This window comes from Hevea brasiliensis, chromosome 7, assembly GCF_030052815.1.
Source record: "Hevea brasiliensis isolate MT/VB/25A 57/8 chromosome 7, ASM3005281v1, whole genome shotgun sequence".
Lineage (NCBI taxonomy): Eukaryota > Viridiplantae > Streptophyta > Magnoliopsida > Malpighiales > Euphorbiaceae > Hevea > Hevea brasiliensis.
The window spans coordinates 19,833,683-19,851,201 of record NC_079499.1 but is presented as its reverse complement, the minus strand read 5'-3'; the positions used below and the strand labels follow the sequence as shown (position 1 = coordinate 19,851,201).

Sequence of the window (17,519 nt, the reverse complement as noted above, 5' to 3'; positions counted from 1 at the left end):
AAACTAATTAGTTGATCCATATATTTTAAAAAATATAATATTTTTTAAAATATAATATTCGATAAAAATAAAAATTTTACTATGTGAATGCTAAATATGAATTTACATTTCTTCTTAATTTTCAATTCATTAGACATCATTTTTGTGTTCTCTCTACTGGAAATTAATTTTTTTTATTGCTTAGAAATTTAAAGAAACTGATTTTTACTTTTTTGTATAGACGGCTTATACTAATTTTATAAACAAATGAAAACAAAGATAAAATGAGGGGGAGAACACTGTAGACGTAAAGTAAAAGAAATATAGAGAGAAAAAAAGAAAAAAAGGAGAGAGAATTAGGCTAGTTTAGAAATAAAAAATAATTGTAAAACTAAATAATTAACATAGTCAAATAACAGAGACTAATATATTTTTTTAAAATATAAGAACTAAATACTAGTTTGACCACTGTTGACTAACATAAAAATTGATAAAATAATTAAATAGTTTAAATAGAAGCAAAATATAAAAACTAAATAATATGTTCTTCAAAATATATATAGATTAAATAATTAAATTTATTAAAATATAAAAATTAAATAATAATTTACTTTTTTTTTATCAATGATGACACATTTTTTTCAAACATGCCAAAACGAGCTGATGAATTTATCCAATGCAGATATTTAAAAAATAAATAAATAAAACTAGAAAAAGCAGGAAATTGTGAAGATGTCTTGTCAGTTGAGTATCGACTGAGCGCTTACGCTTACCCTTAGCCTTGCCTGTAAAATTGTAGGATTTGTTGGATTATGAATCAATTCAATAATTGGTATAAGAACTTGATGAGGATCGTATTGAAACATAAACTTTTATCTTTTTTGTATTATCTTAAATTTAATTATAGAGGTGATCCAACAAATAATATTGGCCACAGCAATTTAGAGTGCGAGAATGGAGAAATAAGCTCAGTATTTAACCTGTTTTATATTTATAATTGTTTAAATTTATTATTATTATTACTATTGTTATTTTATTCTCACAACTTTAATTTTATACTAAAAACACTTACTTATTATGTAGTAAATTTTAATACTCCATAATTCATTATTCCAGAAAATTTTTATGTATATTACATTATCCTCGTATCAAAAGCAGCTAGTTGTGAAATGGCCACAAAATTACGAGGAATTTTATCCTAGAGCTGCGTTTGAGTATTGGTTTCTTTTAATTTGTGATTCATAATTTTTGTATTAGAACGTGAAATCGATAACTCAACCATGCAAATAACTTCAGAGAAGAACCGAAAAAAAACAATACAGATTGATGAGGATATATGAAAAGAGATGGTAATATTAATTGCATTTGAGGAGCCTTATCACCTCAACAGACCTTGGGTAGAGTTCCAAACCTAAAATTTCAATGGGTGAGTGATTCTTGTCTACACCGTGGATGTATCCACCTCATTAAGAATTGACCTAAAATAATGGCGGATTCTATAAAATATGGTAAGTTCTATTATAAAACATGATTTTTTCATTGATTAGGTGTATAAAATAATTTATACGCTAATATATCTAAGAACTTTCCTATTTGGTATGTACAAACGGTGCTCCATGGTAAAGGTAAGTGTTGTCATTGCTTAACCATATGCTTTCCTTAGGGACATTCCCTTGTAGGACTTCAAGTATCTGCATCAAATAGCAATTATAATGATAGAATTAATGCTTAAACCTATAATTATTAATTTCTATGGTCAGGGAAGATTAGTTATCACACCAATTTGTTTGCTTCTAATATAAAAAAAAAGAATGGTAAAATAAATATGCAATTGTCTTGGAGTTTACATACCTGACTCATTCGTGGGCGATAATCCGCTGGTTTATACACACAAGATGCAGCACAGTAAATCATTCTAATCATTTCATCTTCATTATATCTGCCTTGTATTTTGGCATCAATAATATCATTATAATTGCTTTTGTCCAAAGCTCGTTTGAGTAGAGGCACTGCCTGAAATGTAAAATATAAAAATATTAGTTAGTTTTCTTAAATAACTCCAATCGCTATACCTATCTTCTTTCAATAATTCTCCTAATCATTTAATGATGTTTTAACTGTTTATTTCAATTAAATATCATAAATCATTATACATGTTTGATTGCAAAGAAATATAAATTTGAATTAAAATTCAACTTTCCTCTGACTATTTAGCTTTCTCAATTACCTAAATAAGTTGCTGAAAAAAGTCAGTAAGTTAGAAAGGGTTAATAAGTTGGACTTCATTAATAGAAGTACGAACAAGAAATTATCTAGATCAAGATAAAATAATTTCCACATTGGAAAATAAAATTTAGGGTATTTTACAAAAATTTTCTTGAGATTAGACAAAAAATAATTTAGTTCTGATTATTTGAAATTCTACTGATTGCATTTCTAATGTTTAATTTCTTTTACAAATTGGATTTTTATACAAAATCAATTTGAATTCAAAATTACCCATAGTCTCTCTCTCTCTCTCTCTCTCTCTCTCTCTCTCTCTCTCTCTCTTATCACCAAAACTTTAATTTTCAGCTTCAAAATATGCATTTTCAACAGCTAGATGAAATGGTAAATCAATAATGTCTTGATATGTGATTAATTGTAGACCTTATAAAATAAAAATTTCTCCTCTTTTTATGGTCCAATAATTCAATTTTTTCTGTAAATAAAATAATTCACTAATGGGCATGATTCAATCTATTTTGTCATTAACAACTGTAGAAAAGAACAGTATTGCAGATGGAGAAACAAATACGTACCCTAATAGACAAGCTATTGTGAAAACCACCTTCATTTTCAACAGCTCTTTTTCCAGTAATCAACTCCAGAAGTATGATACCAAAGGAAAAGACATCGCACTTATCTGTAAGCTTCCTATCATTGATATACTCAGGAGCCAAATAACTGTATGCACTCAAAGAAAGCGTGCTTAAGAATAAACTAATAATCAAGAATTTCTCTCAAAAGAGTGAAAATGCAAGGAAATGCAATCATTCAAGGGTAGCAAATAGAAAACATATCTTACCCGGAATTTCCTTTCAAATTATAGATAGTGGGAATATAAGAATCTGAAAGGTCCACATTCTCTTTGGCTAATCCATAATCTGAAATCTGAAATGAAAATAATTGATATAAGTAAATTCATTATGTCATGTAAAAATCAAAGGACAACCAAGTCTAATTTAAATAATTTCATGCTTCAAATTAAGTTCACACTTACTAATAATATCTTTCAAAATAACATTTAATTTAAATTATGATTGCACTAAGTTGTCTAAGTCGATCAATGGGGTTTGGCTTTTTTTTTTTTTTTTTTTTTTCGAGAAGACGCCTAGCTAAGTTTGGCTAAAAGAAAACTCAAACTAAATATAATTGTACTTGATTGAGTTATATAATCCAATTAAAATTTAAAAACTTAGGAGGCTAGATTCAACTGGGGATTTATTATGAATTTCAAATTAAGTTCATGTTAATTTGTAAAATTTTACATATTAATATTGACTAATTTACTTACGGTAATATACTTGGTAAGAAAATTACATAATATAAATTTGTTTGGAAGTTACAGTTCTACTAAAAAATATGAAAACTTAAGTAAGATGGTAGAAAACAAACACAACATAGAACAACAATATAACATGTTAGAGATGTGTTTAGAGTTATATACTAATAGAAACATATTCATTGATTCTCCTTTATCTAAAAGTCTGAAACAAAATTAAGGTACAACACTAATAGCATCATTCTATTGTAGATATTCTCTTTATCTAGACTTGGGCTAAGTTTTGTGAAGAAAAAGAAGCCGATCCTAAAGTTGCACTTAGGTGATCAATTCAAAATTTTCAACTAAAAAAATTGGATTGCAAATTATCTCACTTCAATAATAAATATATAATAATGACCCCCTACTTCAAGGACTCTAGTTCAAACCTTAAAGGTAGATCATTAGATTCTCTTGGGATCATACAAGATAAAACTATATTTGGGAGATATTATAGAAAAAACTGCACATACAAATAGATATAGAGATTAATAAAATGCATACGAGCATGCATAAAATTTTATTCCTCGTAAATCTTACCTTAGGTTCAAAAGTATTATCAAGAAGAATGTTATCCGCCTTAATATTTCCATGTATGATTTTCGGCTTATCTAAAAATATATAAAGTGAAAAATAAGTGATGAATTCCTTAAACATGAAGAAAAAAAAATCAGACTTACTAAGTAGGTAAATACTCACACCATTCATGTAAATATGTCAATCCTTTTGCAATATCTTTGGCAATTGTCATTCTGGTTGACCAACTGATAGTTTCTCTCATATTTTCTGCAATTAATGATATCTTGTACTTGAATTTTTTTTTTTATATTGGATACATATAAAAGGTGAGAGAGCGTTAAGGTTTGAAAAAACACACACACACACACACACACACACACACACACGTGTGTGTGTGTGTGTGTGTGTGGCACACACATTTTCATTACAGGTTAGACATAGGTAAGGACTCACCATGTAAATGAAATCGCAAGGACTTGTTGGGAACAAACTCAGAAACAAGCAATCTATTGAATCCTTCAATGCAGTATCCAATAAGCTTGACAAGATGTTGGTAACAGATGCGGCTAATGGCCTTAATCTCTTCCTCAAATTCACTTGTGCTTTGTTCTTCGCCAATATATTTAAGCTTCTTAATTGCAACGATCCCATTATTTCCAAGGGATCCCTTATAAACTATACCAAAACCACTTTCTCCAAGCATGTATTTGTTAGAGAAATGATTTGTTGCCTCTGCTAGTTCTTGATAAGTAAAGATTATTGGTGAAGTAATTTGTAAGCTCGCAATGCCAAGTGATGATTGTAGATCAATATGAGCGCCTCCTATAGATGTCAAGGAGAGAATATATATATATATATATATATAATAGAAAAGCTCAAATAGTCAAATTGTAGCAATAATGATGAAATTTTTTGTGGTTAATTTAGGCCTAATCATTAGAATGGTCGAGTTAATTAAATTGAGTTTATGTTAAATTAAATACAGAAAAAAAAATTCTAAGCTTGATTCAATTCCTATAATAAAATAAAATAAAAATATTTTAATATAACTTAAATATGAAATTATTATTTAAAATAAATATTTATATAAAAATATTTAAAAATAAATTTCGATTAAGCTAGACTAGCAGGATTGTGGACCCATGATTATTAGTCATGGGTCGAATAAGGAATGGTAAATTATGTGGTGGTGACCAAGCTTGATGCACTCAATTTTCATTGGACTACAATTTTTTTTTTATAAAAATATTACAAATTATTTTATTTGGATTTTGAAACTTTAATTTATTTTAAATTGGATTAATGTCAATAGAATAAAGTAAAGTTTTATGGTTGAAAATTATAATTATTCCAAATTAAGGAAAAATTCTTTAATTACATAAAATTTACTTATAAAGAAAATGAATATTTTTTTCTAGAAAAACAAGGTATGCCATTGTTGCCTTAAGAAATGGAACTTTATATATGGTACATACCGTGAAGAGATATCCTCCCCTCCATAGGTATAGTTCCTTCAAGAATTTCAATTATCTGCATGGCATGGCATGGCATGGCATTGTTAAAATTAATAAAATAAACATCTTTTAAGATTGTTAGGAGTTTGAACTCTAATCATATTCTAATCAAGCAAGGGAAAAAAGAAATTCATAATGCAAGAAGAAGATGACTTTTTTATCAAAAAAAATTGTACATAGTGTTGAATTTAAGTTTGCCATGCTACGTACAGGGCATGGGATGCTAAAAGAGAAGGCTGTCAAATGAAAAGAATAGGGAGATTACAAGATAGCTGATTTGTCCATATGATGATTTGTCAATGTAGTTTATTCATAATTTTGCCATTTTAGAGTGAGAGGTCATCGATAAAAGATAATATCTTTGTTTCACTGGGCATTTTTCTTAGATCCATTCATCTCTCTTCTCTTCCCCAATTTTGTAACTAAACTTTCATTTATCCAAAAGATTGGTTTGGATCTAAAAAATTGGATTAATGAGAAGAATTTACAAGGTTTAGGGATATTTGGAGTTCGGGACAATGAAAAAAGTAGAAGCATTAGAATTTGGATGTAGTCAGATGAGACAGAGTGTGTGAAATTTTCCTTTTTCCATTATTCTTGCTAAGGGCAATTTGAGGATTAAAATTTTAATTTAGGGTTTCACTTCAATCATAGGCATCGATTAACAATAACTAAAGTTGAATTTAGACAAAAAGATAATGTCACACAAGTTCCTCTCCTACTAGGAATGGGCAAGAATAAACACCTTGCTAGAAATTGTATTGAAATTTGTACACACCATATAAAATTCAATTCTTTTTAAGCAATCTTAAATATGAATCTCAACTCATTTCAAATAATATTAATAATAATAATAATCTCAAACATGCAATCCTTGTTTCTTAGGTATTTGAAAAAATAAATAAATAAATAACCTTTGCTTTGCTCTCCAATAGTAAATCCTTCCATCCCTCGATCTATAGGAAGCATTATCCTCATATACCTCTTTAGAAAGCATTTTTCTCATATCCCACTCCGAGAGCAATATCCTCATCATGCAAGCATTCAGAGCTAATACCCAAATAGCATATATTATGTATTAATCAAGTGTGCACTGGAGCACATTTAATCGATTCTATCTTATATATTCTCATGGTCTTACCATTAACATGCCCCGAAACCAACTATTTCAAAATTAATAGATAAAAACACATTCATAATAATCCATTGCTAGGCGAATACTACACTGTCTGTTCTATTCCCAATTTAATCAAGTGTATAATAAAGCATTTCACAATCATATAATAAAAACTATTGACATTTTTAGAAATTAAATTTTAGAATCATGCATATAATATATAATTTGAAAACCAATATTACAAAGTTACTCTCACTAATGTGAAATCTATAAATTACCCCTCTCTATTTCCTGCTTTCAAATAACAATTTTTATTTACAACATAATAACATTATTCAACGACAGTTTGCAATCTTAAAGCACATTTCATATCTTTATATAAGTATATTTATGCAATCTGTTAATCAAATATATATATATATATATATATATATATATATATATATATATATATATATATATATATATATACATACATATATATATATATAAAATTAAAGTGTTTACTGAATTGAAATAAAAATTTTGAGTGTCATAAGTCTTTTCAAGAAAGTATACGAGACGATTTATACATTGGGCCGATGACATTTTTATCTGACTTACAGATATATGGTCAAACATCAAAACTGTTTTCATAAATTACACACAAAGATTTTTACCTGTTTCATGTCTGGTCGAGTTTTTGAAGGTTCGTATATACAGGCTGCAGCACAAGAAATCATTCTTTGCATTTCTCCTTCATCATAAGCCCCTTGCAATTTGAAATCAACAAAATCCATATATTTCTTATTGTTCAAAGCTTCTTCAATTCGAGATTTTGCCTGAATATTGATAAATGCAACATTAGTTATTTTTTAATTAAAATTAAACTTTAATTTTCTCCCATCATTACTATTTTTTTTCCTTGCTTATGATAGTTTATTGCAAAGGAAATATATGGTTTGAAGGATTTGAAAAATTCCATAGATTTTAAAAGGTTTCTCTTAGGATATTCGGAACAATTATCCAAACAATCAAGCAAATTTCTCTTAATTATTAAATCATAAATTTGGAAAACAAAGAGATATGAATTTGTTAAGTTTTTTTTTCATATTAGAATTAAACATTTTATGCGAAAAAGGAAAATAAAGAATCAAAATTTAATATAGAATTTAGACCTTATTTTATATTTTAAATGGAATTGAGCATTTTTATATCGCATCAAAGCCTCCATTTACGTCTTCTCTAAGAATATTTCTGCTCCAAACGTTTCTTTGCGCTTTGTATCTCTTATGAAATATTGTTACATTTTCTCTGTTGGACTCTATTTGACATTAAGTTCAAATTAAAAAAGCATTTTTTTAGGATTTAAATAATTAATTATAATTTAATATATATGCTATATTGAAATTGTTATAGTAGAAGTGGCAAATTACTGATCCTCTAACCCGATTTCAATTGAATTCGTTTTAACCTGCATAAAACCTGAATGACTTAAAAATTAAGAGTTCAATAGATGGTCAACTCGACCACTCATATGATATGATCCAAAGTTGACTAATTTAACCCAACTAGTAATTTAAAAATTAATGTAATAAAAACAATTTCCTAAAAAATTAACATATTGACCATAAACTACCCATAACTCACAAATTGACCTGAATCTGATTCAAAATTCCAACAATATAACAATCTTATGGGTAAAACTAATCAATTTGTAATATGAAATATTGACTGAACTTGATTCCAGTGGGAAAAAAAAAAAGAAAAAAAAAAAGAGAGAGGAGACTCAAGATGATCCCACTACTGAGATGGTCTAAACCCAACTCGACCTATTAACCACCTAAAGTTTATATTAAATAGCTTTCTATTACTAGCTTATGTTTCTTAAACTAATATATAGTTTTATTTCTCAATTTAAATTTTATAAAAATTCAATGAATGATTTGCTAATATATTAAAATTGCACTAAAATGGATTAGTTTCATACCCAATTAGCAATATTATCACTTTCACTCAGTGGCTTTCTTCCGGTAATTAGCTCCAAAAGCACAATGCCAAAGGAATATATATCTGACTTTTCAGAAACTCTTTGTATTCCATGCTCTGGATCTGCATAACTGCAAAGAAGAATTAGGTTCAGATTTTTTTTAAAAAAATTGCAAATCAACTTTGAAGAAGCCCTCAAAATCGATATTTCCTCTCGCATGTGAACAAGTTCCTGAGTTTTGAAGAGCTCAAGCTAGGCATTTTTACTAAGCTCAACCCATTTAAATTCGATTAGGCTCGAACTCAACTTGCATTTAGCACGTTTATCAAGCTTATGAACTCAATTTAACCCAAAATTGTTTAAAGTGGAGAAAAAGAATCCATATAGCCGACCCCAAATTTTTGGGATAAAGGCTTAGTTGAGTTGAGTTGAGTTAAGTTAGCTCAACTCATATATTAAGCTCGTGAGCTCTAACTCGACTCATTAAGATTTAATTATCCCAATTACCAAAAAAAATCATAATTTTTATTAATTATCATATAAAACTCAGTCAATGATAGGGCCAATAAATCTAACAATTAAATTAATAATTAAGTGTAAGTTTCAAATATAACTATATTAGTATTATAAAGTTTGAAATTAATTATATTTTTAATTTATAATTACATTTTATCATAATTTTAAATAATAACTAAAATATATTATTACATAAAATAATCATAAATAAAATTAATATATTTACAACATTATAAAAATAAAATGCAACAAAACATAAACAATCCAAACTTCAACCCAATGCACTAAGCTAACCAGCTTAGCTATTAAATAAATTTTAATGAACCAACTCACAAGATTGTTTAACAAGCTCACTCACCAGTTTGTTACACTAGACAACTCACAAGCAGATTCAATAAGTAAACCCAAGAGTCTATAAATGAGTTGGTTCACGAACTTTAATGAGCATAGTATTAATAAGCACAAGCTCCACTTATTTATTAAGCAAGCTTAAAAATTAAGCTTGGACTTGATTTATTACAAAAAAAAAAAATAGCCGAACCGAGTTTTTATTGAGCCAATCCTAAGTACCTTGAGGGGCTCAGTTCATTTACCCTCCTATTTCTCTGTTTATATAACTATTCAAAAAGTAGGCACTAATAGCTATGCAATATAGTAAACAAGGAAAAAAAATTATCTTACACATTATTTCCCCTCAATACACTGGTGATATGGCCAACACTACCAATATTTGGCAAAAACTTGGCAAGCGAAAAATCTGCAACCTGAAAAATATTGATTAAACGGATTAGTGGATTTATTTTGCCATATTTAATATCCTTAAGTACCATACATAATAATGCTAATTTACATCCAAACATCATATACATCATATTAAGGATTCCACACAGTTTTTCCAATATTTTCTAAAATCAGAAAATTTTCCTATTTAACTGTCACATAAGTAGATAAAGGGCCTATGATGGAAGAAATGAATAGATGGTGGGTCGAAAAAGGATAGTTTTTGAAGGGAATGTAAGTCAGTTATTAGCCGATGTAACCAAAGGAAGTTAAATGAGCTGAAAATAATTTAAGTAGTTAAGCAGTTAGGGAGTTACTAGAACAATTGTAGGATTGCGCTATAAATAGGAAATGTACCTGTATATTATTTGGGCATCAGTTGAGATTAAAAAAGAATATTCTCTCTCTCTATCTTCTATTCTTGTCTCTCCCTTTCTTTCTAAATTCCCGAGAGCAAAAACCTTAAGCCAAGGGATTGTGACAAATTGGCATCAGAGCCCTCTTCTGAGCTGGGTTTGCTTCCAATCCTTCTTACTGGAGTTGCAATCCTGAGTAGATCAATGGGGTCTTCCAGAATTTCAGGTTTCTTTTTGCTCTCTCTCTCTCTCTCTCTCTCTCTCTCTCTCTCTCTCTCTCTCTCTCCCTCCCTCTAAATTCTTCTTTCTCCTCCTCTGAGATTTCTTCCTTCTTTCCCCCTATTATTCTACTTTTCTGATCTACCCTCTTCCTGACTTCTTCTCCTTTCTTCCATTTCCCTTCCCTTTCCACTGTTTAGATTTCTTTTCTGTTCTTCTTCCTTTCTTAGAATTCTTCTTTCTATTTTCTTGATTTTCCATTTTTCTTTCTCCAAGTTCCAATTCTACTTTCCGAGAATCAGATTTCTACTCTTTCTTGATTTTCCTTGCTTCTTGAAGTTCTTCACTTATGGGCTTCGCTTCCAATTCATTCCACTAATGTCACAAGATGACTAGGAGTGTGGTGGTGAATCAAGAAGCTGTTAGGGTTGCAGAACTTGAAGAGCAAGTCTGGAATTTCTAGTCAGTTGTGCAGAGGAATACTGAAGATCTAAATGTGTTGAAAGATGAAATGAAAAAAATCCAATAATGAAGGCAGTAAGTTTAGGGAGAGGTGCGAGCATTTATGAGAATTTTTTGACAGAAATGAAAGGAAAAGGAAATGAAGGTTGCCGTGGAAGTGAGGAGGTTTTTGGTATGGGGAATGGAGTCCAAAAAAACAAGGTTCTTGAGAACAAGGGGCTGTTACCCACTCCAAATTTGGGGTTTGTGTCTCAATTGAAAGATCAAGGTAACTCTGAAAGCTCTTCTAATGCTGATGACGTTAAATCTATGTCGCCTAAGATAGAGAGCCTAAGGCATGGCTCTGAAAATGTGCCAAGTATTTTGAGGTTTATGAGTGTCTTTGGATCAACTCCGCCTAAGTAGTTTGCACTTAGCCGGTCCCAAGCCCAGATAAAGGAGGAAGGTTGCTTTAGGTGACAACTAACGTAAAAATTTCATCACATCTCATGATATGGATTCAAATTATATAAACGTTGAGGCGTCCTTTAAACATTTCAAAGGATTTAATCCAAAATCGTTTAGAATGGAGAAAGATAATCCATATAGCCGACCCCAAATTCTCGGGATAAAGGCTTAATTGAGTTGAATTGAGTATAAGTGTCTTTGAATCAAAGAGTGGGATAGCAATTCTGTTTTTATTGGATAGACTGATGCTTGGTTCCATAATTGGAACAAGGGCAAGGTCCATTTTTGGGAAGAGTTTGAGAAGGAGATTTGTAATAGGTCTGGTGCTGTGGGAATAGAGGATATAATTGAGGAGTTCATGAAATTAAGGCAAGAAAAGTAGGAATATCAGGATGTCTTTAAAGACCTGAGAATTATAATGAAAAGACTCATTGCTGAATTAGGTGAGCCTCATTTCTTGTCTGGATTTATTGGAGTTAAAGGATGAAATAAGGCCTATGGTAAGGATGATGAGGCCTGCCACTTTGTCTCATACATTTGAGGTTGCTAGATTTTAGGAGTAGCTCCTTAGAAGTAGTGGAGCAGTTAATTACAACCCTAAACTAGTCTGTAATACCTTCAGCCCCTTTGGAACATGCAAGTTTGAATGGTAAACTCTATATGTATTTCATAATGAGATCAATACAATATATATACTCCAATTGAGTACTTTAATTAGGAATCTAATTTCCTATAATTATGCCCTAAAAATAGGAACACAATCTTAACTAATTTAGGAATACACACACACACACACACTGTGTGTGTGTATATATATATATATATATATATATATATACACAATTGACTTTCCATAACACTCCCCCCCAAGCTAGAGCTAGATATTAATCATGCCCAACTTGTTACAAATATAGTCAACCCGTGCTCCATTCAAACCTTTCGTAGAGATATCTCCCAATTGTTCTCCAGTCTCGATGTGCCCTATTGAAATGATCTTCTGCTGAATCTTTTCACGAGTGAAGTGACAGTCAATCTTAATATGTTTAGTTCGCTCATAAAAACACTGCATTAGAAGTGACATGTAGAGCAACTTGATTATCACGCCACAAATTAGTAAGTAGTAAGGTCTTAAGACCAACCTTATCTAACAGTTGATATTCGCATTACTTTACACAGATTGTGTCATAGCTCAGTATTCTAATTCAGTATTAGAACGCAAAACAACACTCTTCTTTTTTACTACTCCATCACACCAAGTCAACACTCTTCTTTTTTACTACTCCATCACACCAAGTCTCTCCAACGAAGACACAATATCCTGTAGTTAACATTCCATCGACCTTCAAGTCTGCCCAATCTGCATATGAAAAACATTCAATATTCGAATGTCCATAATTACTATACAAAAGACCATGCCCTAGAGCTCCCTTCAAGTAACAAAAAATTTGTTCCAAAGCTTCCCAATAGGCAACAGTGGGAGAGGACATAAATTGACTTACTACACTAACGAAGTATGCAATATTTGGATGAGTCACTCTAAAATAATTTAACTTATCAACCAATCACCTATACATCTCAAGATCTTGAAACACTTCACCATCTCCCGCTATAAGTTGAAGATTAGGAGTCATTGGCGTGCTCTTATACCATGTAAGTTTGAATGGTGAAATCTATATATACTACAATTGTGTATTCTAATTAGGAATCTAATGTCCTATAATTATGCCAAAAAAATAGGAACACAATCCTAACTGATTTAGGAATATATATGAAGACACTATATACAATTGACCTTCCAATCCAAAACATAACAAATACTAATCCTAATCCTACAACTATGCCATACAAAATTTCACAGTTGCTTCAGAATTTTCTCTCTCTAAAGCCACCAAATGCTGTTGCTACTACAGCTTTGAAATTACAAAACAAAACCAGCAAAACCTTTCCAAAGGAACAATCAATCTTCATCTAACCAATCTACAATGAAAATACCACCACAACACAATTCAATTGGCTTAAGACAACCTAAGCCATGTCACAAGCGTGGAGAGAAGTATTTTCCTGGTCAAGTATGCATGCAGAAATTAGTGATAGCAATGCATGTGTAACATCCTAGGCAAATCCCACATCGGCAAAACACGGAAGAGATGCTGGGTTTATAAGTTGATGGTTCGTAACTCCTAGTGACGCGTTTTAAAACCGTGAGGGCTTCGGCCCAGGGCGGACAATATCACTAGTGGGCCGAGCCATTACATTTGAGGTATCAGAGCCGCTCCGCGTGCAACCTTGGGCGATGGTGGGGCAAACCTCAGTGAAGACACTGAGTCCCATAAGGGGGGTGGATTGTAACACCCTAGGTAAATCCCACATCGGCAAAACACGGGAGAGATGCTGGGTTTGTAAGTTGGTGGTTCGTAACTCCTAGTAACGCGTTTTAAAACTATGAGGGTTTCGGCCCAGAGCGGACAATATCACTAGTGGGCCAAGCCATTACAGCATGTCACTGAGGCGGATAAGGAGAAATGTTATACTCAGGAACAAGAAGGTGAGGAAAGGAGGAATGAGGAATGGCATGACATTTCTTAGGAGGAGGAGGCTGAATGGAAACAAGAGAACATGACTCTTTCTATTCATGCTTTGAAGGATGGCCAAAGAGCAGCAACTATCAAAGTAATGGAGCAACACCAAAATAGGAAATTGCTGATATTGATAGACAATGGCAGTAGTTTTTTTGGATGTTGGGGTGGCCAAGGCACTTAAATTAGCATTGGTTGAGGTTCCTAAAATTACCGTTGCAGTAGCAAATGGGAGAAAGATGGACTGTACTAGTGTTTGTCATCAGTTTAATTGGGAAATACAGCAAAATCAGTTTATTTTTTACGTGAGGTATTGGAATTAGATATCTTTGATATGATATTGGGGGTTGATTGGATAAAAAGCTTCAATCCAATAATATTTAACGTTGTGCACTACAAAAGCGTGTAAACTACAAAAAAATAAAGTAAACACACAAAACACCAATATTTATGTGATTCAACTCTCAACATAAGGTTACATCCATGGGCATACCATCTTCCACTATCAATAAAATATGATCATTAATTACAGTTCAAATTATACTACCCATTAACCCAATTACACTCAAGAGAATCCTCACTACATAACTGCCCATAATAAATATATTAGTTAATCCTCTCAGTCACCTTTAGGCATAACACAATATATTTACTATTTTAACTACTACACCATAAAGGGTGTCTTCTATTACATTGACAAAAGCCCTCTCACCAATTGATAAGAATTCCTACACCTTGAATTTCATGTCTTTTCTCCACCTTAGGCCGAAGCCTCTTTCCCTCCAAGGGACTGCAATGAGAAAGAGCCCCTCATCAATAGGCAGAGCCAAATCTTCAACAATTGACAAAGTCTCTCTTTACAATGGCGACATCCCCACTCTATGAGCTAAAAGTCACTCTCCATAAGCAAAACCATATAACCTTTCCATAATACTCCTATTTATAGTATTAGTCACCTCAATCTTAATCTAATTAGAAATCCCACTCAATTAGAATAACACTCAATAAAAATATACCTTCATTTTATTGAGAAATATTTCTCCCACTCAAATTAGGAAAAGTCTTCCAAATCAACTAGGATTTTGAGTCATAAATCTAACAGTTTAACTTTGAGGGTTCCCAAGTCATTTTCAAGAAGGGAAGTAGATCCATTACTTTGGAAGGGTTGGCTGAAACTTCTACAGCGTATAGGATGGTACCCTGTGCTGGTTTTCAACAGCTAGTGCATAAGAATGGGAAGGATTTTGAGGGTTTTAACAATCAGCACAACCATTCCAGTCTATTTTCAATTTCTGGCAACTTTGAAGATAATCAATTGGAAGTAGCTCCAAAGAAACCATTTCAGCTTTGAAGCTTTATGAGGATGCAGTCACTCAGGGCCTCATTAAATGGTTGCAGTTATTGAAAAGAATACCATTCTGACTCAAATTCCAGAATTCAAACCTTCATGGAAACAAGAAGGTTTTAAAGGAGAGGTTATTGTCACAAAAGTAGATAAAGAGCCTGTGCTGGAAGAAATGAATAGATGGTGGAGTCGAGAGAGGATAGTTCTTAGAGGGAATGTGAGTCGATTGTGAGCTGATGTAACTGTAGGAAGTTGAAGCAGTAAGGGAGTAACTAGAACAGCTATAGGATTGCACTATAAATAGGAAATGCACCAGTATAATTGGGCATCAATTGAGATTGAAAAAGAATATTCATTTTTCTCTCTATCTTCTAGTCTTTTCTCTCCCTTTATTTATAAATTCCCGGTAGCAGAAACCCTAATATAAGGGATTCTGTGACATTAACACAAGGTTTAATTGTTAAAATTTTATTTGTTATCAAGTTAACTTACCTTTGGCTCAAATTCATAGTCAAGCAGTATATTATCCGTCTTGATATCTTGGTGTATAATTTTACCTGAAAAAATATACATGCGGAGAGAATAAAAATTTTAATAAGAAATATATTAATAACACAAATAATAATAATAATCCATCAAGCTGAATAACTAATTATAGCCCAAAAGAGCAGTGAATTACTCACATTTTTCATGTAAATATTGCAATGCATATGCAGATTTTATGGCGATTTTCATTCTTATTGACCACTCTAAAACATCCTCTTCTCCTGTTCAAATTATAAACACAGCTCAATAACTACTGCTAACATATACTGTGGCTTATACTATTTGTAAGATATAAATTATAGTTGCCAATATAATTATATGTATGAATATCTCTGGGCCAAAAAAAGACTCACCATCTAAATGATGTCTCAAGGTCTTATTGGGAACAAACTCTAAGACAAGCAATTTATTGGCGCCTTCATAGCAGTAACCAATCAGCTTAACAAGATTTGGGTGACTCACTCTTTTAAGGTACTCAATCTCATCTAATTTATTTTGTGGCCCTTCATCGTTTATGTATTTAAGTTTCTTGATAGCAACCACTTCACCATCTACTGATCCTCTGAATACATCACCAAAACCACCTGAGCCAAGCCGATATTTGTTGGAGAAATGATGTGTTGCCTCTGATAGTTCCTCATAAGTATATTTCCTCAACTCAGGTGGATCTGGTTCTGGTAAAGTAGATCCACCATCTGAGCAATTCAAAGGAGAAAAAAAAGTGTGAGAAAGACTACAGAGTTTTTTTTTTTTTTTGGATAAGCGAGCAAAGTATTTTATTATAATAATAAAGAAAACATAATAGAGAAAGCACCAAAAACACCAAATGCCAGCAAATAGATAGACTTGAAAAAACCACACTACGAAAATGAAAATAGCCAGAAGTAAAATACCAAGAGTACAGAGATCTCATCTCTAACCTCCAAACATCTAATAAACAAATTCTAAGAAATTATTCGTACGCAGAACCCATTCACATCAGAAAACTTCAAAAATACCTCTGGTTTCAGGGCTCGTTCCCGAACAGGAAGCCATCAACAATTGCAGAGTCCCAGTAGTACGCTGATTGAGAGAGAGAGAGAGAGAGAGAGAGAGAAGAAGAAGAAGAAGAAATGAGGTATAGTTTAGGAATGTTAAAGTTTGAAGGAGTTCTAGGCAATTTTTCAAAAGTATCCACCAATTCTGACCGAATCAATTATTAAATATTTAATAATGTGTATTTTATTTCATAATGAGGTCATTTCTCAGCAACTGCTTAATAATGCATATTAAAAAAACGACTGGGAAGAAATGAAAGAGGGAGAAAGATAAGATTTCAAAAAGTGTATGTGATTGATAACCATTCGATTTGATGAATGAAATTAAATTGATTTTTAAATTAATTATTAATTATATTATTAATTATTTAATAAAATATTAAATAAAAATATATTATCTAGTATAAGCTACATCTTTTGCCACTAGATTAAGCCTGTGTCAACATCACATTTAATGTATTTCAACAAGAAAAATAATCAAATTTAATGCCTGATTGTGGCATTCTTTTTTTTTTTAAATTAAAATATTATAATCATTTAATTTAATTAATTTT

At 31.3% G+C, this 17,519-nt stretch overlaps 1 protein-coding gene across 1 annotated transcript; it reads right to left on the bottom strand.

Moving 5' to 3' along the window:
- Positions 1-1,314: 1,314 nt before the first annotated feature.
- LOC110636700 (proline-rich receptor-like protein kinase PERK15) lies at positions 1,315-17,116 on the bottom strand. Its single transcript, XM_021786511.2, has 15 exons — positions 16,927-17,116; positions 16,282-16,623; positions 16,066-16,149; positions 15,875-15,939; positions 9,879-9,961; positions 8,682-8,811; positions 7,372-7,533; positions 5,557-5,611; positions 4,535-4,903; positions 4,262-4,348; positions 4,103-4,173; positions 3,047-3,132; positions 2,781-2,925; positions 1,831-1,992; positions 1,315-1,670 (listed from the first exon to the last, which is right to left on the bottom strand). Exons 1-15 carry the CDS (start codon positions 16,961-16,963, stop codon positions 1,569-1,571), a joined length of 1,980 nt encoding a protein of 659 aa, XP_021642203.2. The 5' UTR covers positions 16,964-17,116; the 3' UTR covers positions 1,315-1,568.
- Between the last annotated feature and the right edge of the window lie 403 nt (positions 17,117-17,519).